General features: G+C 39.4%; 1 protein-coding gene across 1 annotated transcript in view; it reads left to right on the top strand.

Annotated features, from left to right (window-relative positions):
- Window positions 1-23195, top strand: part of LOC141213014 (uncharacterized) — a 903379-nt gene that overhangs the window by 383767 nt on the left and 496417 nt on the right. The window contains 7 exon segments of the mRNA XM_073665145.1: window positions 6763-6942; window positions 9548-9738; window positions 10536-10693; window positions 12918-13017; window positions 15002-15050; window positions 19746-19810; window positions 20202-20361. Of these exon segments, the coding sequence (XP_073521246.1) occupies window positions 6763-6942; window positions 9548-9738; window positions 10536-10693; window positions 12918-13017; window positions 15002-15050; window positions 19746-19810; window positions 20202-20361 (903 nt within the window).

Below are 23195 nucleotides of genomic sequence, written 5' to 3'. Positions count from 1 at the left end.
CCCTCCACGTCCGTGTAGATTCGGCGCACGGGTGGCTTCCTGCACTCACCGTGACCCTGGGATCCCCTCTGATTCTGGAGCCTTCCCTCTGCTCCCGTCCTCTCTCTCAGTCTTTCCTCCTGGGCCCTGCTCCTCTCAGACTGGGCCCTGCTCCTTTCTACACTCCTCCTGAGCTCCGGCTCCTAACTCTCCTCTGACTGAACTCTGAACTGTCTGCTTCTAGATGCTTCACCCTGTTATACTCTTCCTGATGGTGCTCTCCGGATCTGCTCCTCCACCCACACCCACTACATGGTTCCACCCTCCAGCTAGGGACCAGGGACTGTGCTCTCCCTTAGGAGCAATCTCGCCCTTCTCTACTGTTGTGGAGTGTGTTGGATGCGGGAGTGTGGGTCCCGGGTAGTACTCCCTCCTTACCTGAGAGTGGGGTACCACACCTCTGGGTGAGATGCAGTACCTCTGTGGTGACTGAACCCGCAGGGGCGCCACACTCAAATAGCAAGTAACACATGTAATAATAATGTCATAATATAATGCTAAAACAATATGACAGCAATTTTCATGTAGCCTTTTGTCCTTTGTGATTTTACCAGAACCCCTATAGATAGGGAATAACTTGTTTTTTTTTTAAGGGAGGGGGGGGGGATAACCTTTTAAGTGTATTTACTGTATTTACTTCTTCGACTGCTTCACCCCCAGTGATAGCTAGAATAGATGTTTTGCAAAGCACCATGCTTGCTTCCATCAGGTACTTTTGGCTTTATTTTGGAGAGTGATGAACTACAGCACTTGACGCAGGGGCATGTTCACATAGATGGGAATACGTCTTCATTCTATCCACAGCTGCACCATTGTGCTGAGAATATCATTGAAGAGGCTGCCACTCTCCTTTGAGGACCATTGCCCCTTCAATATGCTGATCAGTGGAGAACATGGGGCGGGGGCTTGAATTATTACGACTGTCACTTCTTAGTACAGTAGCTTTGATATGGATAAGAAGGAAGCTTAGAGTTTTCAACTAACAAGTCAAGTAGAGACAATTGAAAACAAATGAAACAAGAAGAAGATTTGTTATTTTTATATCATAATAATACCTATTGTGCTGCAAGAGGATGATTTACAGATACAAGCTTATATCTCTGTAATATATACGCCAGAAAAAGAAATACTGGCTTTGGCATCTTTTCTTGCTGTTTGATGTAAACATAAATTGGTGACTTGTTTATCTCGTTGCACATTTCCTGGAGACTACATCAAAAGCTTTAAGGATATTATGTGACATATATTTGTATTCTGCTTTGACCATTGACTTTGTTCTTGATGAAACAGAGGTATATCTCAGCAGATGACATGTTGCTACATAACTTCACGCTCGGATGAATCATTTTTTGCCTCCAATGAGTCACAAAACACTTTTCCTTACAGCTAAACACAATTTCTTGTTAGTATTGATGTATCTCTGTCTATTGCCTCAGCAGTTAGAACTATAACAGGCACAGATCAGTGATGTAATAGTATATATTTCCCTATATGTCACCTAAAAGTGTAAAGATCCATCATATATATGCAATAAAAGTGATTAAAAATACATGTAAATTTCAATATCGGAGCTGCTTAGTGGAAAGACCATATGGTACCCAAACTTCATTAGAGATATGCGTAAAGATGATGTAGGTGGGATTTGTGATCTCGAACCTCAAGGTCTATAGAATAAAGAGCGCTGTACTTCTTGTATATATTAAAATTATAGGCCTAAATTTCAATAACGCCAAGCTACATTAACAACAATTTCATCAACATGAGAGTAACTACCATGCAAATTATGCAAATCATCTACTTCAGTATAACAACCATGCGCATTATGCAAATCATATACTTGAGCGTAACAACCATGCAAATTATACAGCGCATATTAACATTAACACAACTCCACCATAGTTAAAGGATGTCTGTCTGCTACTATAAGTAATCGTAAATGACTTTATTGGAAAGGCTCCATTTATATACTTTTCATGTAAGAGCAAATTAAGGAAAATGCTCAAAGAGGTTTCTGACCCGGTGGATGGGTTATGTTATAGGTAGATTATTGCTGCTTGTTGTTACATGTCTTCTACCAGGTTTTATATACAAGTGTATGTTATTGATTCTTATTCTAATCCCCTGCTGTTTTATGTCCTATAATCTAGATCCCTTTTACCTTTATGGATTTTTAATGTATTTCAATAAAATTATGCTATTAATTTAAGATCCAATTTGTCTCCAGTAGTCGTTGTGCTGACACATATATATAGTTCTGAAGGGATCTGTAATTGAATTTAGATGTTGCTGAATGGACTATAAAATGATTGTGTATCGTTAAAGAGAGTCTGTCGGCTCACAAATTCACTTCAATGTTAACACTGGTCCTGGTAGGGAATTCTGTGCTAAAACAGACATACCATTAGCCATACCTTTAGTTTTGCATTAATACTTCTATAATTTTGGAGTGTGATCAGAACCACCTTCCCTTCAACAGTTTTGCCAGTTAGCTCTCCCTCCGCTTCATTGAAGCCTGCACAATGCTTGCTTTGAAAATAAATTGTCAGCTGACAGATTCCCTTCAATGAGAAATATACTTAATGGGGTAGTCCGTCACTTAAATATTGATGAGGAAGCCCCCATGGTGGAGGGGCCAATACATTAACGGATTGCATGGGTCAAACATATTGATGACCTATCCATATCATGGATCAAAAATATAAGATTGGTGGAAGACCAACACCTTGTACCCCTGCTACATAAATGAATGGTAGATTCACTGCAGTACACCCAACACCCAACAAATAGGACAGATTCTCCTCAATGTGAATTATCATTAAAGTAGTGGTCCGGCACTTACATATTGATAATTTATCTGCCCCTCCACTGATCTTTTATTAATGACCTACCATATAGATATGTCATCAATATGTTTGTCCAATGCAACCCCTTTAAAGGGAATCTGTCAGCAGGCTTTTGCTATTTAATCTGAGGACAGTATGAGGTAGGAGTTAAAACACAGAATTCAACGATGTGTCACATATCTTGCTGTGTGCTGTTATTTACTTACACTGAAGGTTTTATCACCTGGTGATTATCATTGCTGGACTACAGCAGCGCATGCATGCTACTCTGACTCCGCCCTTCTCGTTATAAGCAGGTCACTGTCTATAGACATTGTATATAGAGAGCCTGGTGTGGGCGGGGTTAGCTTTCTCAGCTCTGCTGCTTTGCTAAATCTAAGAACTCTGACTGTCAGAACCACTGCACCCAGTAAACTAAGTGATACATCACTGGATTCAGGATCTCTTTGCCTACATCATGCTGCTCTCAGATGAGGTAGCAAAAACTTGGTGACAGATTCCCTTTACTGTGGCATTAAATGTTAAGTATATAGCATAGCCTTTTATTTAAATCTAAAATGTTAGATTGAAATGTTTAAATGATTAATCATTTTACCATATCATATCCATTGCAAACGCCCATCCAGTTATAAAGATGGCAATGTCTTTACTTGCCATTCACTGAGCCAAGTCTTGCCTTTTTGCACTACTTTCCGTTCAATTTTAAAATGTTATTGGTGTTTTCATTGCACCGAGGATCAATTTTCCTTTGAAGGTTTAAGCTTCTAAATGTATCTCATCAATTTCTCTAAGGAAATGTATAAACAACCAACACTCAAGACTTCAATACCGGATAACTATAGTGTTTTTTTCAAAAAGCCTGCATATTGGAGTAGTGCACGACTTATGTATCTCTCTCTATATACATCAAAATATAACTGACAGAAGTGATTACAGCTTGTGAGTAATAATGCAGAGCTGGCTGCCTCCAGGAGACATGGCTTCACAGCTATTTTCCATATTCCTTCACACACTTTAATAGACCTACTGAAAGGACCATCTTTCTTTCTGGTAGAGCAGTTATTAATCTCTGATCAGTGTATTTCCATATCATTTTGGACACTCATTTTCTCACTCTGGTATTAGGGAACCCAGAATCTGTGTCAGTTTTGATGCAGTGCAGCATGCCAGACAAAGAAAAGCCATAATTACCGCTGCTTTCATTTGAATTGCTAACCAGACACTGACATTTTGAAATCTGACCAATTTCTTTGTGATCCAGAAATTAGTTGGAAAAATGTGTGCCTTTAGAATTCAAGTGTTGAGACACAAAGGACATTAAGTAAATTGCATTACCACAAAACAAGAAGGACAACTTATTATCCGATACTGGCGCACCAGATGGATCATATATTTAGAGCAATATGATAATAAAGATGGTGTTTAAGACTAAACCTTTTTATTGGCAGCATCATTCATTATAACTATTCTGCACAAGGTTTAGTTCCCCAAGTGCATATGCATTTACAATTCTGCTTTCATGGTTAGGAATTGTCATTGATTTAGTAGTTTCCCACCTGCTAGAGAAGAATATTCTGTGTCCTTTGATTGAGTCTTTTATGCTTTCAGTCTCTTGACTTGAGCTGAAATTAGTGTAAGGATTAATGATGGTACTATAGTTGAATAAACCTGTTCAGACAAATATCCAGTTAATCAGCTCCCCGTAGAGGTGGGGAGGGGGGTGATAAAAATTTCACTATTTTATTTATGTGATTGTTTTAGACCATTCATTACTTGTTTTGTCTGTCTGCATTTAGAGTTGAAGGTTAAAAGACTATCTGTGTACATACTTCTGTACACTGCAATGGATATTGATGTTTTATCTAAGCAAAAGACTTAAGAAGACAATTTTTGGCTTTATAAATTTATAGCAGCTGAAATCCTTTGAATATGGTACCAAGCTGTAACACGAGGGACAGCACTAGCAAAAGTACAGAGAAGTGTGTGACGGGTGTGTCAGGTGTAATAGACAGTCACTCTGAATCTGGCTGTAGAAGGTCACTGTGCTTGGCATTGCAGACACCTTCTTACTCCTTCTTCCTTTAAGACCCAGTGGCAAACTCCCTCCTGCTGCTGATTGCACACCCTTGCATGGGAGTTAAAAGCACTCAGTTTTCTCCAGGCAATCGCCGGTGATACTTCTATGTACGTTTGTGCATTCTTAGAGCACTAGCTGTTGGCTGGCTTCTTCTCTGGTGCCCTTGGAGGACAATTGCTGTTACTTCTCTGGTGTCTACTCAAGCTAAGTTTATCCCCTTTGTTTGTCTACCTTGTTGTCTTTAGTTTGTAGTGGGGCCTGACCAGTGCTCATCCCTCCCCCTCCCTATCTAGGGCCAAGCTCTAGGGACATACAGGGTTTAGGGTCCTGCTCGACTATAGGTGTGGAACCTATATAGGTAAGGTAGGGTATGCAGGGTGTTATTAGATATTCCTAGGGGTCTCCACTCCCCCTTTCCCTAGTGTTTAGGCTTCTTCCCCCTCTTCCTTTGGCGTTGCACTTAGTCTTTCCCACACCTTGCGTGACATTGTGCCTGGTAAACAATAAAATGTGCATAGCTCTTTTAATCTGTTGATCTGATATTGTTATGGTTTAGTGTAAGGACAAGCCATCAATTTCGTAGTTCCAGAAAACCACTTTAAACAGTTCAGATACAATTGTGCAAGCTTATCTTACTGTAATTACTTAGCTACGAATAAGCCTTTTGAGTAGTACCGATAAAATTTATTTGATATATTTTAACTACTGACTTGTCAAAATGAAAGCTGCTCATCATTTTTTAATTACAATCAAAATGGAAGCTGACAGTAGATTCATGCTATCTGAACCACGGCCAGCGTAAGTAAGACACTGCTACCATATATATCTTACTCTGAACAGTTGCTGCATTTCAGAGAAAACACTTTGAAAAGCTAGTCGGGGACTATGGGCCTAATTCATCAAGGCTGGTGTTTTTCATGCCAGTCTTGGTGAGGAGATGTGCTGGAGTCTGATGCTCCTGATTCATGCAGAGGATTATGCTTCTTCATGAATCCAGGAGCTTTGGACAAGTGGCTTACATCTCTGTGTGTGCGTTGCCACAAATAATACTTTAGTCTCTGCTGGAGCAAGATTTGTAGCATAGTGAACGCTGCCTGTAATGAATTTGACAAGCAGCGGTCGCCACGACTCTGTCCTGCCCTAGATCCACCCACTTTGCCATAGCAGGGCAATAGTGACATGAGAATGCCAAGAGTCTCAAAAATGTTAGCGTATTCTTGAGTTGCACCACAGTGATGTGACTTTTTGCTCCAAAATACTGCCATAAAAGCTTTGATGAATGAGGCCCTTTGTATCTTGGATGACTGTTTCTAGAAAGGTCCCCGGTGGCTTCTCCCCACCACGCTCTCCGAGACTGACAGGTCTCTCCTTATACACATACATATGAAGAGATCTGCCAGTTGTGGGAAGCAGGGCAGAGGAAAAAAAGATAGATATTACCCAGCCGATTTTTCAAAGAATGTTTTCTCTGAAATGACACAGCCTTTCTGACCAAAACATTTGATTTAAAAAATGCCCTGTTTTTATATAGAAAAATAAGTATATTTATGAATGAGAGTAATGTAATATTTTCATGGAGCTGAACATTGGGCCTCCAGAGTCAATGTTATTGGTGGGCCCATGGTACGCCAGCCTGACACTGTTCACAATGATACCATAGACTTCATTAAATGTAATGTATTTTAAAACGCGTTGATACATTAAACATTTTCACCTAAAATTTCACTTGTAGGTCATCATTTAGCTGCACCCCTCTGAGAACATTTTTTAAGCTAATAGTAAGATTCTGCTTTTATTTCCAAGGAAAAGAGTTGGAAAGTAAGCAAACCCTTGAGGATAGAGCAGTGGTCTCTGCAATACAGAATTGCTGGCTAAAACAATTATCAAGTACTGAAGCAAGTGTTTTAAAGTCACTTATTGGGGTTGAATGGCCAAACACCCTGAGTTTCCTGAATGGCTCATGGAACACTGTTAATGAAGCAGGTAAGGACAATTGACATTCTTATTAAGTGGATTTTTTTTCTCTTCAAATACATATATAAACATTGCAATGGGTTAGAAATGTTTCAATATATTTATATATAGAATTAATTTCTGAAACATATTTGCATTGTGCTGGTTTAATAGGTCCTTCAAGTTATTTTCAAAGGGGTTTTAAAGTCCTTTTTTTCTCATTAGGATAGGTCATCAATAAAGGATCATAGGGGTCTCATATCTAGCACCCCCACCAATCGGCTGTTATCACCTCCAGCGGCAGCCATATGTGAACACTGTACATAGTAGAACAGCACAGCTCCATACACTGCTTAATGGCCACTGACTGGTAAATGAGATCAGTTTCTTTAGAAAAGAATAGGAACAGTTTCCCAGACATTTTAGTGGTAATGCTCAATTTGTTTGTTATAGATTTTTCATGGATCCTTTAATTAAAGCCTGGAAGATTTTGTTTTACCCTGTGCAGGATTTCTTCTGTTGTGTATGGATCCAACCATTATTTTTGAAAATTTTTTTTAATAGAACTAAACTGAAACAAAACACTGTTCCTGGTAGACTTTTAAATCATTTGCGACAAAGACAGAGCAGATTGATGAATTTATTTACAGTTTCTTACATTCCATGATCATGTTGCAAATGTGTAACAAATCTCATTCTCCTTGCAATTTCAGTTACATGGGAACATTAAATACAGTTGCAAACAAAATGATAAGACCCACTTTGCAAATTTGGTTTATTAACAAAATGCATAATGTTTTAGGAGTATTGGAGCCAACTTTTCTAGTGCTATTTGGTCAGTACTGGTGTACTTATTGGAGTTCAGGCATGAGGATCTTCAGGGTATAGTGTGCAAAGTGAAACTGCCTCTAGCCACCAAATCTTGCTGCAGGTCTGTTGCAGTCACTCGAGGGTTCTTGTCTCCTTAGGAATATGGTGACAGCCGGTAATAACTCCTACTCTTTGCGAAGTTCAAATAGTGTCACAAGTATTCCTTTAACTTTGAACATGTGAACTTTGCTTCCAACAATATCTCTGAGAACATGCAATGCCTTTGCTATCTTTTTGGATCCTTTTCCTTGTTCTGATAGGAAGTCATCTCATTTGTTACATTTTCAGACCGCTCTCTTGATGTATCCTTATTTCTAATATGCAATCAAATGTCAGTCAACCCCTAGCCAGGCCAGATATTTGATCTGTTTTATCTTTAGCACACCTAAAGATATTAATGAAGCCATTGATTAGTTGCATAGGTTGTGCTTGAGACAACTCCTGCTTTTTAGATGTCTGCTCCTATGAGGAATTCTTTAGAGTGGGTTTAAAAATTGTGAGACTGCAGTGGTCTGGAAAAGTGGCACTTTGTGGTGAATTTGGAGAAAAAAGACGTGTTACTTTAGTTGTTGAGCTATTAAAATTGTTCTTTTTTTACTGGTTGATAACCAGTTTGATAACAAACAGCAGAAAATTTGAAAATTTTACTAATAAACCTGATGTGCAATGGCGGCTGAATAATTTTGATTGCAACTGTGTAAAGATGCATGTAAAGCATGAAGGCAATTAAAGTGTCAAATGTATCCTGACGCCTGCTTTGTATACAGCACATTTTTCTATTAAAGCAACTATAATGCAATGTAAATATAACTGTAAAGCATGGACTTTCTTCCATAAACAGTACCATTGGTTGAGTTTGTATTTTACAGCTCAGCTCCTTGAAGGAAATGAGGCTAAGTTACAATACCATGAACAACCCATGGACTGGCGTGGTTCTGTTTTTGGAACAAAGCAGCCATGTTTTTCTAATTCTGAACAATCCCCTTTAATATGTACCATACCTCTAGTCTTTCTCCATTTTTCTAAGTAATCTGGTTAGGAAAACCTTTCTTAAATGCTTTAAGAGGGCTGTTATTGGTAGTCACGGGGGTATATTTATGAGAGTGGCTACAAAGATCATCTCATCTTCTGGAGAACCAGGGAGGTCTATCAAAAAGGCTCCATTTATATATGCATTGGTTGTTTCTTTGGTTCTGCTCCATCACAGAAGCAGAACAACAAGAATAACAGAAGTGCCAGATCTCTGACATAAAAGATACCAATGGCCCCCATTATTTCTCACTGAATATAGTGAGGTCAGTTAGATTTCTGTCCTGGAGCCCGGCTTTCTATAGGACAAGTTAGTGCAGCATGCTGTGTTATTTTGTCTGTCAATTTTTAGTTAGTTTATTCTAAATAACACACAGAAAATAGGAAAATGGCCTTCTCCCAAGATGTAAAGAAAGGAATGGCACTTTAGAGCTTCCATGTGTGTCATATAGTAGGATTTAATTAACCATTTTATGCAACTAATTCTTGATTTCCCAAGTATGTATTTTTTGTAGTTAAAAATGTTAGCGTTATACATTTAAGCTTGTTTTCACAAATTTGCTAGAAGCTGTTCTATATCTTAATGCCATATGGCTTTTCCTAACTGTGACAATTAATATACTTACAGTAGATGCACATATAAAAAGCAAGGGCTCTTTTCTGTAAATTTGTGTTTTTAGCATACAGCAGTATAAACTATTTTCTACTACTAAATCTGTTATGTCTTTGGCTCCAGATGGTCTGATCCCTGCAGTCATTGCTGGAAAATATGGTCCTGGACAGCAGGTTCCCTCATCTGAATGTACAGAAGATTCCAGCGTCCCGAGTGCCATAATAAAAGCTGCAGAAAAATGTCATATTTTTCCCAGTAACACATTTCTATCCAAAGTTTCCCATCTGGTTCAGCTGGCACCAAAATACCAAACAGTAAGTACAGATGTAGCTCATAATGACTAATTTGAATGCATCATCAAAGTTATTGGAATGATTGTGCTTGCTGCAGGCTACATATCCGTGAAGTCCAGATGCCTGGCATACCATGGACACATTCAGCAGACATGTGGCAGCCATCACTGAGCTATCTAAGCTTTATAAACAGTGGCATACTGAAAGGACAGCAACAAAAGCTCCATAGTTACATCTTCTCTTTGATAGCTTGTTAAATGTAACACCTACGATCATGCGTTTTATGCCAATATACATTGTACATTCACAAGCCAAGCCATTTAATTCATTAGCTTTTCAGTTACATTGTTAGTTTATTATCACACCGTAGGTGCATTTCTACTAGTGATGAGCGAGTATGTTCTGTTAACCCTTTCGGCGTGCATGCTTGGGTGCTCGTCGAGCATCTTCAGCGTGCTCGGGTGTTATGTTTCAGTCACTCCGTGCTCATGATTTGCGACCGTTTGACAGCTTTAATACATGTGAATAATGCCTAAGAAACAGGCATTCCTCACATGTATTAAAGCTGTCAAACAGTCGCAAATCATGAGCACGGAGTGACTGAAACATAACACCCGAGCACGCTGAAGATACTCTGAAAACATCTGAGCATGCTCGTAAATCTCGAGTAATGAGCATGCTCGCTCATCACTAATTTCTACCCACGGCAGGGAAGTATTAATGGCATCACCTAAATTATACTATATTACACATGTCTGTGATGAACACTAGACAAAAAATACAAATTATAGCTCACAATTATGTTTTTTTTTGGCTAGATGGTAGTGACTGGGCCCGCTGGCTGTGGGAAGACTACATGTATCAAAATGTTCATGGAAACACTCTCCATGCAAGGAAAGGATATCAAGACGGATACTGTTTACACCAAAGCTCTTCATTCTGGCCACTTATTGGGATTCTTAAATAAAAGTACTGGGTAAGTATCTACTTGTGACTGGGGTGCATAAGCCGTCAGGTTGTTGTACACTTGTATATATAGACTGGAGCAAACCGTAAATTATTAATTACAATTACATTTTTATTGTATCCAAAGATTACCCCACATCTGCTTAAATACTTATTAAAATGGCAAAGTTTCCTTTTTGGTACATTTTAGGGAATTGTCTTATCTGAATATTAATTTTATGGCAATTTTAAATGTATAGGGACTTTTATATTCACTCATGCACAAATGCTTGTCCTAGCTTAGAGTTCTTGGTCTCATTTCACTAGGATGCCCACCTAAAACCTTGTGTTGTTCTATCAACTCTGAAGGGGTTGTTTGATGGGTTTAGCACTCACTTTACAGTATTTTCAAATTGGAGATGTTCATGCTTATAGTGCATATCTTTCATGACATTCATTTTAAAGGCATTGTACCAAGTTTGGAAGTTGTCCCATTGCTGGGGGCCCAACCACTGGAACCCCCACTGATCCTGAGAGCTGACGTACTGAAGAGCCCCATGTGAATGGAGAGTTGGTTGATCATACATACCTCTGCTCAATTCATTTTTAATGGAACCACCGGAAATAACTGGTCTTCAGCACTCCTAGTAAGAATGAATAGATCGGAGGTGTGCATGACCTCAATTTTCACGACGGGATTTCGGGATTGGTGGGTGTCTTAGGAGTCAGACCCCTAGCGATTGAGAAGTTATTCCTTGGCATATGTATAGGGAATAACTTCCAAACTTGGTAAAACCCCTTTAAATAATGGTTTCAGCTCAACTGGCAATAGCTAACTTTTGATCTACCACATTAGTAACCAAGTATCAAATGTTGTTGCACAAGTTATGGTTCAACTGTTCAAGAAACTTAGAATAAAATGAAATAACTGATATGTTGGCAAGTATTGGACAATTATTGCTGTAGTATTGTATTTGAATGTCGCTGGCCATGGTGTTTTACTAAGCAGTATATTTGATACATTTAGACTGGGTTCACACATCAGTTGCATCAGTCCTCAACTGATTACAACTGATGTCATACCTGATACAAAATACATCCGCTGTTATCAGGCTTTTCTACCCTTGTTCCAGATCCAGATAAAAAAATTTTGCATCAACGTTGTGGACTCTGAATCGGTTCCTAGGATCTATTTAGTTCAACAAATGATGCGCTCAACAGTTGGAAAAAATCCTATTGAAAACAATAGGATAATTTCCTACTTGAGTTCCAAAGTACGTTTTAGTAAAATGCTGTATAATACTTTTGAAAGTCTGGTTAAATGTGAACGGAGCTTAAGAGAACCTTATGCTTATGAGTGCATTAGGATCTACAGTATATGGGTATATGAAATCTGAGAAAAGTCGTGCGTAGCTTAATTGTAGAAATATGCTTGTAAATAAAGTTAAAGAAGTAAACTTATTTTATTTATACAACCATTATTTTTGCTTTCATTTAGGCTATGTTTACCATTGCGTTTTTGCTGCATTTTTTTCTGCAGAAAAGAAGCTGCATTTTACTGTACGGGCAAAAGCTATGAGATTTCAGAAGTCTCAATCACACACAGCTTTTTTTTCCTGATTAAATATGAGCTCTACAGCATTTTTGGACACCTGCAGCATGTTGATTGTTTCAGGATTTTTGCAGTGTTTTTTCACCCATTGAAAGCATAACATTTGCGCTGCGTTCTTGCAGCATTTAAAACTAACTGTAGACAATTAACACATGTAATCTGCAAACACAACGAAAAACAACTATTTGCTGTGTTTTATACGCAGCGGTTTTACTGCCAAGAATGAAGGTTTTGGTTGCCACATGTGAACATACCCTTATAGTACCGAATGTTGTGTTTCCATATATAACACTGCATATTACAGCATCTTACTTGTAAAGCAGGGCTGTATGAAATGTAGTCAGCGCATGTGCTATTCTATTGTATTCTAATAATGTCCTCCCTCATTTTAATATTATGCTGATGTTTCTCCTGCCAAGCCCTTAGTAGTAGATAAAATTAGCATCTCATATAGTGGAATTATTTAAACTAGCCAAGGTTATTTCTGAAGATGGTTACCCCAATTAATAAAGGGTGTGAAAGGACATAAAAACACTTCTATTCTGGGGTGGAAACTAGAAGTCACACTTGCTACGTAATAAATCAGGATACTGTAAAATAATAAAATCGTTAAACCTAACAAGCACCTTTCTTTATCTTTCAGGTGGAATGATGGGTTGTTACCACAATTGCTAAGAACTTATCGTAAGCCTTGTACAGTAACTGATAATGCGCAAATGAACATTCTGCACTTGGATGGAGAGGTGAAGATAACACCTAACATGTCATGTTGCTGATGTTGTTTTACTGCTAATAGGTGATAATAAAGTGTGTGCTTGGATGAGGTGTTAGGCTGATATATCACATTCCCAGGAAACTACCAGCGTAATATCACTCGTGTCATATTTGCAGCTAATTATTTGGTGATTTTTATGCTCTACTTGACTCTGATTCGGTAGTTCATTACTAACGTTAGCACTGAAATGTTTTTTTTTTTTCTTTAACATATCTTTTTTTTAAAGACGTGTTCGTTAACAGAAAAACAACTCTAAAATATATTCGGTATCCTGACAAGTAGACAGAATGTACAATTTATTTATTTGGATTTTAAAACACACATTAATGTATATAGATATATAGCAAAAATAGCTTAAAGCACCACTCCAGCAGTTTTTTTTAAATTTACCGCTAATGTCACTAATCTAAGTTCCTTGCCCTAGTAATATACTCACCAGTCGTCATTTTTTTCTGTTCTCGACACTGCTCCGGTCATCTTCTGCAGTTTGTGACCTGCCGAATCGCTCCAGTGTTTTGTGGACGTTTTGGAGGTAACTACTCAATGTAAGTCTATGAGAGTCAGAATGGGGCCAGGACTAGGCTCTTATAGACTTGCTTTGAGAGCTTGTGACTGTTACCTCTGATTTTCGGTCAGTAAAAAGTTGCTGTCACAAGATGGCGGCATGAGACCAGAGAGGCGCCGGGAACACCTGAAGATGGTGACTGGTAAGTATAATACTTCAGCGTTAAAATAAAAAAAAAACCTCTGGAGTGGTGCTTTAATGAGGTTATACAGGATTAGCATAAAATATGTCTGCCTTCTTCCCATAACTGTGCCACTGTATTATACCTAACCCCCTTCACTTAATTTGAGCTGAACTGCAAATCCATACGTAGCCATATGCAGCCCATGAATGTGGATGTAGCTTTTTTGGAAGAAAGCAGCCATATTTTTCTAATCCCAAACATCCCTTTAGGAATAAAGGAAGTTAAAGGATAGATATCATGACTTTGACCTTTATTGGCCAGCACAAAGTCATGACCTTTGCAGTAGTGTTAAGGTACTGTCACACTTAGCAACGCTACAGCGATCCCGACACCGATACGACCTGGCAGGGATTGTTGCTGCGTCGCTGTGTGGTCGCTGGTGAGATGTCAAACAGTCAGATCTTCCCAACGACGCAGCAACGATACGGTGACCCGTAGAGACCTGTATAACCATGCAACGCAAATGCACGCCTATGTGTCTCAGTTCTGAGTCACCAACGAGTCGTTGGTAAGGTGTCAAACACACCGATGCATGATACCCAGCGGGACCTCAACGATCAAAAAATGGTCCAGGCCATTTCGACACGACCAGCGATCTCACAGCAGGGGCCTGGTCACTGCTACGTGTCAAACGTAGCGAGATCACTGCTGAGGTCACTGTTGCGTCACAAAACTTGTGACTCAGCAGCGATCTCGCTAGCGATCTTGCTTAGTGTGATGGGGGCTTTAGTATTAGATCAGAATTAAAAGACTTGTCAAATAAAAGATATTTAAAGGGAATCTGTCAGCAGGTTTTTGCTATGTAATCTGAAGACAGCAGGAGGTAGGGGTTAAAACACAGATTTCAGCAATGCCTCTCTTATCAAGCTCTGAGGTTTTGTTTCTTACAATGATTGTTTTAGCATCAGTAGTTTATCATTGCTGTGACTAGCTGGTCCCATGAGCCTTGGTCCAACACTGCCACTCTTGTGATAGAGCCTGTTGTGGGCGGGGTTAGCTTTCTCAGCTCTGCTTCATTACTAAATCTAAAAGCTCTGATTGTGTGAGAACGGCTGCAGTAAACTAAGTGATACACTGTTGGATTCAGCTTCTCTTTCCCTACATCAGACTGCTCTCAGATGAGGTAGCAAAAACCTGGTAACAGATACCCTTTAGGAACACTTCGTATCATGCTGCTCAACCACTTATATTATATTCTTCCAGGTAAATTGTCCTGAAATGGAGATTATGCAGAACTTATTCTGTGGAGAAAGTAAGTCAGTAGAAATTAAGCATTCATATCCACCTCCATGCTGTTTTAGTATTGTTTCCTCTAAGCTTTGCACTCTGGAAAAGATAAAGTTAAAAATTGCAAAATTATAGTCAGCCGGAGATGTTATTGTATATTGCTATGCAGAGCTTATGACTTTTAGGGAATACTGTATTTTTGTTGGTCTAACATTCTGTTTTGATTCATGCCTTATGATATTTTACAGGATGTTCATAATATATTGGTTGTCTTCATGCACCACTAGGAACAGCGTATTAGCTTGCAGCATACTGTATTAGTACTGCATTTAAAGTGAACCTGATACATGCTGCCCAATCCGTGGGCAGCATGTATCAGGCACTGGCTGAACGATCTCTGCCATGTCTGGCCCCTGTGCACTGAAATCTAATCAGCAGATAACTTCAAATGGTGGTTAAGGCAGGACTCCAGCGTTTTGTTTTTTATTTCAATGCTGGAGTGGTGCTACGAGTCTAAGTTCTCTATCCCTAGCCTTATACTTACCAGCCACCTTTTTCAGCTGTTCCCTGCGCCTCTCTGGTCCCGTGATGCCGTCTTGTGACTGCAACTTCTGACTGACTGGAAGTTGGGTGTAACGGTCACAAGCTCTCAGTGTAAGTCTACGAGAGCATCTTTCTGGTTCTTATAGACTTACATTGAGTTTTGACTTTTGGATCGCCCAGCTAACACACTGGAGCGATCCAGAAGGTCAGAACCTGTAGAAGACCGCTGGGAGCAGCGTCGATAAAAGATGAACATGGTGACTGGTAAGTATAATACCCGAGTCAGGGAACTTATATTGGAGATACCAATCCAGCGCCGCAACTGAAAAAAACAAAACGCTGGAGTGGTGCCTAAATGGAGAGCGGATTTCTTCACCGAGAGTATCAGTTTAATCCATATTACAGCACCATTAAAGCCATGTCTTTACGCAACATTACAAAATCCTACTGACAGGTTTCTTTTTAAGCAGCGTGCAACTAGCTCCAAAGCTCCCTCTGCGGGTAACTACTGGCAGACAGAATGTTGGCATGTAACTTTGTGCCCATTCAGCAAATAAAGAGCTCTACAAATAAACACACATCGTAATTAGCTGAATCTCATTCTATATTTTACTCCAGTTTAGGATGAATTTAAATTGGATTTTCAGTGTCTATTTTCCTGGATGCATGTGAGGACACTTCAAAAGTATCTGCAGGCTCTATTGACAGAGAGAGTCCTTCGACTACTAGCCACCACATTTTTGTACACCGAAAAACTTTTTTCTCTCCCAAATATACAGAACAGCGCAGTCTGTGGCACTATTCCATACAAAGACATCCTTAAAATAGACTCTATATACTTTTCTATAAGACAGGAAAGTAGGCATGACATATGCCATTGTATGCCTATGTACCTCCAATATGCACTGGAAACACAATGGGAATAGACCCTAAAAGTGAAACTTTATGTTTTAGGTTATATCAGATTGGATCACTTTGAGAAGTGACTATGTACCCACTTCAATAATTAGCCCTGATATTTGCTTGAAGTACAGACAATGTAAATCCCACATGTATTCTAGTTATTAGGCAGTAAGTAATTAGCATATCAGATTTAGCAGTCAACTCTTTTATTCTCTCAGTGTTAATCTTATGTGTTGTTTATGTACCAAAATAGTTTATGGTAATTAATATGTTTAAAATAAACTGCGTGTCTGTACAGCAAAACTCTGTATAATTATAGCAATTTATTATCTTTTTCTACAACACTTCATAATTATACCATGGTCAGCAAGACTGGCAGATTAGGAGATAATTACATCTTGCTACCCTGTTTTACTGTCTGAATATGGAGGTGTGTTTGCTCATTTTTATTACAAAAGCCTCCCCCACCCCCACCTTCTTTGGGCTGTGCATATTTAATTCTGTAATAGCTATCATCGCACTGCATTTAATTTGATTTAGGCCATTTAAAGGGAATCTGTCAGCTCATCCCCCCATCCAAAAATACTTCTCTGTTGTAGAGAAATCCACTTTAGAAGTGATATGCAAGTGAGGCTGGAAGTGCTCTTGGCGGGACGGAGCACTTTCACTGCCTCAGCTCCTTTCTCAACCTAATGCCACCCTTCATTAGGAGATTGACATCTTGTATCAGTTTTACTTAATTGTCAATCACCTAATAGAGGGTAAAGTTAGGCTGAGAATGGAGCTGGGAGCCAGATTGGTGGAAGTGCTCCTTCCTGCCCAGAGCACTTCCCACCTCATTTGCATATCACATTTAAAGTGTATTTCTCTGCAACAGTGCAATATTTTTGCTTAATAAGGGTATGGATTCACATGTGTTCTTATAACCTACACACACATGTGATTTATTTGGGAGCGTACAATGAGCTGACATATTCCATTTAATGTCAAATTGAGAATAAATCTCCACAAAGTGATATTACACCTTACAATCATTAATTCCAAATTGTTTGGACACATTGCTATTCTGCTCTCTTACTTTGATACACCTAAGTTATCAGAATAAGTGGCCAATTTATTGTGAAGTCCATAATTAGTCAACTAAAGATCACAAGTGTAAGACCATGTATAGTAAAGATCACCAAGGTCTGCACCAAGCAACAGTCCAGGGAATCTCCATAAAAGAATTATGTTATTATTATTAATATTAATTATTATTAATAATAGCACAACCAGCATATCATGGGGGACCATATCATGGTCAAGATTAAACGCAGTTGAAGACACAACTTTTAAAAGCTCCAGAATTATGATATAGACAATCAATATACATATTCCTACAGAAATAATGTGACATCATGTGACAAAATATGCAAGCTAAGACTGGCCCACAGGAGAACAGGTGAAACCCCTGATGGGCCCCTGTGTAGAAGTGGGCTCCCTACATAAGCAGTAGTTGTCACATTATACTTGATTAACTATATACAGACAAAGGCAGCATTTCATAATTAATGTAACAAACTATTCAGTTTAGCATTATATAGAAGCAGAGGTAAATTTATGAGTGAGGGTAATGTAATATTCCATGTAACTGAAAACTGGGCCCGCGTAGTCAATGGTACTGGTGGGCCCTTGGCAACCCAGTCCAACGCTGATGATATAAACATAAGCACTCTAGATATAAAGCAATAGATACATAAAAGCTAGTCAAAAGGAGCCATAATGAGTAATCATATTAGAAAGCCAAATGTATGTAAAACTGTAGACAATCAGATGTTCAGACAAAGGATAAGTCCCCTGGAAGTCATATTAGTCTCTACATATACATACAGCATGTGTCACCAGTAGGTAAGTACTGAGCACTTGATGTCATAGTAATTGACATTAGTGACTTTTACAGACACTCACATAGATAGCCGTATATTGGATATGAACGGATCGATCTGCAGAAAATTAAATTTCCTGAAATTCGTCGTTTAACGCAAATTAAAACATTTTGAGATTCAATTTGTGAAAACAAAACCCAAAACTTCTCCATCACTGCTTCCCACTTTGCTGAAGCATCAGAGAGTGTGGTAATGTCCTTTTGCATTAATACATCGGCCTCTTTCCTGTAGAGCGTAAGCTCTTATGAGCAGCAAGGTCCTCTCTCTCCTGCAGACCAGTGTTCCCCAACTCCAGTCCTCAAGTCCCACCAGCCGGTCATTTTTTCAGGATTTTCTTACTATTACACAGGTGATGGAATTATTGCCTGTTCAGGTGATGTAATTATCACCTGGGCAATACTAAGGAAATCCTGAAAATATGATCTGTTGGGGGGCCTTGAGGACTGGAGTTGGAGAACCCTGCTGTAGAGTGCAAGCTCTTATGATCAGCAGGGTCCTCTCTCTGTCCTGTAGAGTGTAAGCTCTTAAGGTCAACGGGGTCCTTTTTCTCTTGTAGAGTGTAATCTCTTACAGTGGTATACTTTCTCTCTCTCCTGTAGAGTGTAAGCTCTTATGGGCAGCAGGGTCCTCTCTCTCCTGTAGAGTGTAAGCTCTTATGATCAGCAGGGTCCTTTCTCTCTCTTCTGTATAGTAGAATGTTAGCTCATATGGACAGCAGGGTCTTCTCTCTCTCTACTGTAGGGTGTAGGTAGAGTCCTCTCTTTTTTATAGAGTGTTAACTCTTGTGGTCAGTGGGGTCCTCTGTCTCTCTACTGTAGAGTGTAATCTCTTTTTGTCAGCACAGTCCTCTCTTCTGTAGAGTATAAGCTCTTATTGTCAGCAGAGTCCTCTCTGTTCTATAGAGTGTAAGCTCTTATGGTCATTGGGGTCCTCTGTCTCTCCTCCACCCATATGCAATGTCCTAGTAATTACTAGCTTCCTAGTATATAGATGCGTGCAAATTTATTTGCCGCAATTTGATTTTTTGTGGGAAAATTTAGCAAATTTGAATTTCAAAAGATCAATTCATCTTTACAGGATACTGTGATATATGTAGATAACTAAGATACAATTCCTTTTTACTTTTTTTTTACATGGGTGCAGCTAGATTGTTTACGCCTAACCTGATATCTTTGTCATCATGTCATCTATCCTTACCTATCACCAGGGTGCTGATGGCAGTATACTGCTGTCTATTCATGTGTGTCTAGCCATGCCACTGATTTATCATGCCTTGCATAAGGTCAACCCTGTCAGTAGAAGTGTATGTATTTGAGACCAATTAACAAAGTTTTACTCTATTTTGTCAGAATTTTTTATCTCTGAAAATAATGAGCGGATACGGCTCTCTGACTCACTTCTTGTTTTCTGGGAGGTAAGAAAAAACAATATATTATCAAGTTTTCTTTGTACAATATATCAGTGATAATTATATCTTTAAAACTGTGCGCTTTCAAACATTTTCCCTATGGCTTTACGGTTTAAGAATTTTATGTGGTTTCTGGAGAAGTTAATTGTACCATAGTAAGTGTTATAAGCTTTAATTTAACTTTTCTTGGTTGAATTTCAACAAATAAGATTTAAAGAAGACCTTCATTTGATGCTGTATCTTCTGCATTTTTCCCTTGTAGATGCTACAAAATGAACTCTTGTATTTGAGACTGAACAGAGGGTGGCACTGTGGTCACATGAAAAACACACAGCAAGATCATCAAGATCAATTGTATGACTAAATATAATATAGTATCTCTTTTTTTACTTTTTAGCTTGAAACATTAGCAAATGTAAGTCCTTCAGTTTTGAGCTGTGTGGGTATCCTGGCTATGACAAGTGAGGATATGGATTGGAAATTACCTCTCAAAATGTGGATGAATACACATGCTGAAGACCGTCTACTCTTACACCAACTTTCTGAGACATACTTAGGTAATAAATGTAATTCTCATTGTCACACATTTTGGCTAACTTACATCTTTTAGAAATCATTATATGCTTGTCTGCAAATTTGAAAAAGTTAAATGAAATCAAAGATAACAAATTCTATTCTGGACATATTCTTTTTTTATGCGCTAGTTTAAATGGCATGTATGGGAACTTTGATATGTTATGCCTATCCTTAGGATAATTCATCAACATCACATTGATGGGGGTCTGACAGCAGACATCAACTCTGTTTTTGGGGACAAAAGGGCAGCTTTCATTCCTTTCAATGGAAGCTGAGTTAAAGTAAAAGAGAACCGACATTACACAGTGTAAGGAGCATTGGTATACCTGCTCCGTACACTATGGGCCTAATTCCTTAAAGATTTTACGCCAATATTCTGGCTGAAAAAGAATTGAAAAGTCACATAGTTTTGGTCCAAATTGAGACTGTGCTAAAATTTTGCAACTTTTGGCATTCTGTGCCATTTTTGCTCAGCTCCGACAAAGTGGGCAGAGCTGGGGCAGGATTGGGGTGTGGTGACTGCTGCTCATGAAATTCATGACAGGTTATGTTGTTGGCTACAGCACAAATCTTACTTCAGTAGGGACTTGAGTAGGATTTGTTGCGCTCCCGATTTATGAAGAGGCATATGCGTCTGACTCCAGTACATCTCCTCATCAAGTAAAAGAAGATGGTCGGCACTCCATATCCTCATATGGTGCTCATGGAGGAAGTAGTATATCCAAGAGAAACAAGAAATCTTGGCACTCACGTGTGGTCAATTAAACATCTTTATTCCACACACCTCAAAACGTTTCAGCTCATCCAGATTCACAATTGACAAAGGCTCTGGATGAGCTGAAACATTTAGAGGTGTGTGGAATAAAAAGGTTTAATTGAGCACACGTGAGTGCCAGGATTTATTGTTTCTCTTGGACATCTCCTCATCAAGACCGGAGTTGTTCACACTGGTCTTGATGAATCGGGCCACATGTGATTATAGCTGTTGCTGGACATGGTGATTGGGTGGATGCTGAGTTTCTTCTGATTTCGATGTTCTATCCTAGCGACAGGCTATACATTTCAAAACCCCCATCAATATTACTTTTACAGTCCAGTTGAAAATTCAAGTTTCTGGACTAGTATTAAATGACTAGTCCTCTTTCTTGTTCTTTAGCTTCACTCACTCAATGTCACACTCCACTAAGGAACCAGACGGCACACGGTGGGACGAATGGGAAGGGAAGCACTTCAACTAGGGAAAGATTAAAGGGGCACCCCTGAATCTTGTCCTGTGCAACCCTGAGCTCACTGATGTCCCTAGATGGGTTCTTTCACCCCGTACGGTGATCATGTTCCTAATATCTTTCTTGCCCTAAGCACGGCCCTGGCTAGTGCGTCGGGCAGATAGAACACTAGTCCTCCTCTATAATATAGACACAAAGGGTTACAGACAAGGGTAAAGAAAACAGCAATCACTCTCAGCACACCCAGACTAAGGAATGGTATTTTACGGGAGAGGAAGGGTGGGATAAACCAAACAGGAAGATGAGGATAGCACCAAACAAACTTCCAAACAGCAACTTCCAGAGATGACTCCAAAACGCCTTCTCAATCCACTGCTCGTAACTCCCAAACCAACTCCAAGGTATAGCAAGCTATCACTGGCAGCTACTAAAGCAAAGAGGTGAGTACTTATACCAGAGGGGAGTGTAGAACTACAAACAGCTGAGACAACTCAGGATGTTGGGCTGCGTGTCCACTATGCATTTTTCAAACGTTTTTGCCGCAGAATTTCTGCAGTGAAAACCCTTAAAAAACGCTTGGTAATATGTGCCCCATGGTCCCTAATGATAGTCCGCATGTGCAGTGCACATGCTGCGGAAATTTCCACTGTGGATTATCATTGCGGAAAAATCCGCAGCATGTCCATTAATTTTGCAGACACGCAGCGTAATTGCCACAATTGACTTGCATTGAATCGCTTAATATCCGCATGACTACATGTGCACATGCGGATATTAAGCGATTCAAGGTGCAGATGGTACCCGGGTCAGGAGAAGAGGAGACTCTCATCCAGACCCCAGTACCATAGTACCTGTAAAAAAAAGAATTTAAAATAAAAAATATATTTTATATTCACCTTCCGATGTCCCCCGGTCTCCTGTATGATGCGTCCTGGTTCCCAGGCGGCTCTTGATGGTGTAAAAGGACCTTCCATGACGTCATTTAGTCATGTGACAGGTCACGCGACCGCTGATGACTAAATGACGTCATGGAAGGTCCTTTTACACCACCGCGAGCCGTACAACAGACCGGACACACCGGAGAGCAGACCGCGGGCCATCAGAAGGTGAGTATAATGTTTTTATTTTTTACCATTTTTATTCTTTTTTTTAACTATTAACTTGGTCACACTATATAAATCCATGCCGGTTGTATGGATTTATATAGTGTGACCAAGTTGTCAAGCACTTTTCCAAGTGATGCAAAAATCGCTTGGAAAAGCGCTTGATAACCCACATGCAGAAATGCATGCAAAAACGCTTGACAAACGCTTCTACCTGGCATGAAAATTGCATGTAAAATCCGCATGCGTTTTTCCTGCCAGGGAGATGCGGAAAAAATCTGCAGCATTTCTGCATCGTGGGCACTTAGCCTAAAGCTGTAGGAGACAAAAAAGCAAAAAGGAAAGAAATTCGGGGATCAGTATGGTTTCCGTCCAGGATTTGGCTCAACGCCTGCAGGGATTGTCTCTGGAGGTGGCCGAGCTTCAGCAACACATGAGTAGCTGTTCTGGAGCGCATTTTGTCAAACCCAAGGTAGGACTGCCTGA

This window comes from Phyllobates terribilis, unplaced genomic scaffold, assembly GCF_046119375.1.
Source record: "Phyllobates terribilis strain yellow unplaced genomic scaffold, ASM4611937v1 Scaffold_2__4_contigs__length_985480577, whole genome shotgun sequence".
Classification (NCBI taxonomy): domain Eukaryota; kingdom Metazoa; phylum Chordata; class Amphibia; order Anura; family Dendrobatidae; genus Phyllobates; species Phyllobates terribilis.
The sequence above is the reverse complement of the archived record's forward strand: the minus strand, read 5'-3'. Positions and strand labels throughout refer to the sequence as shown.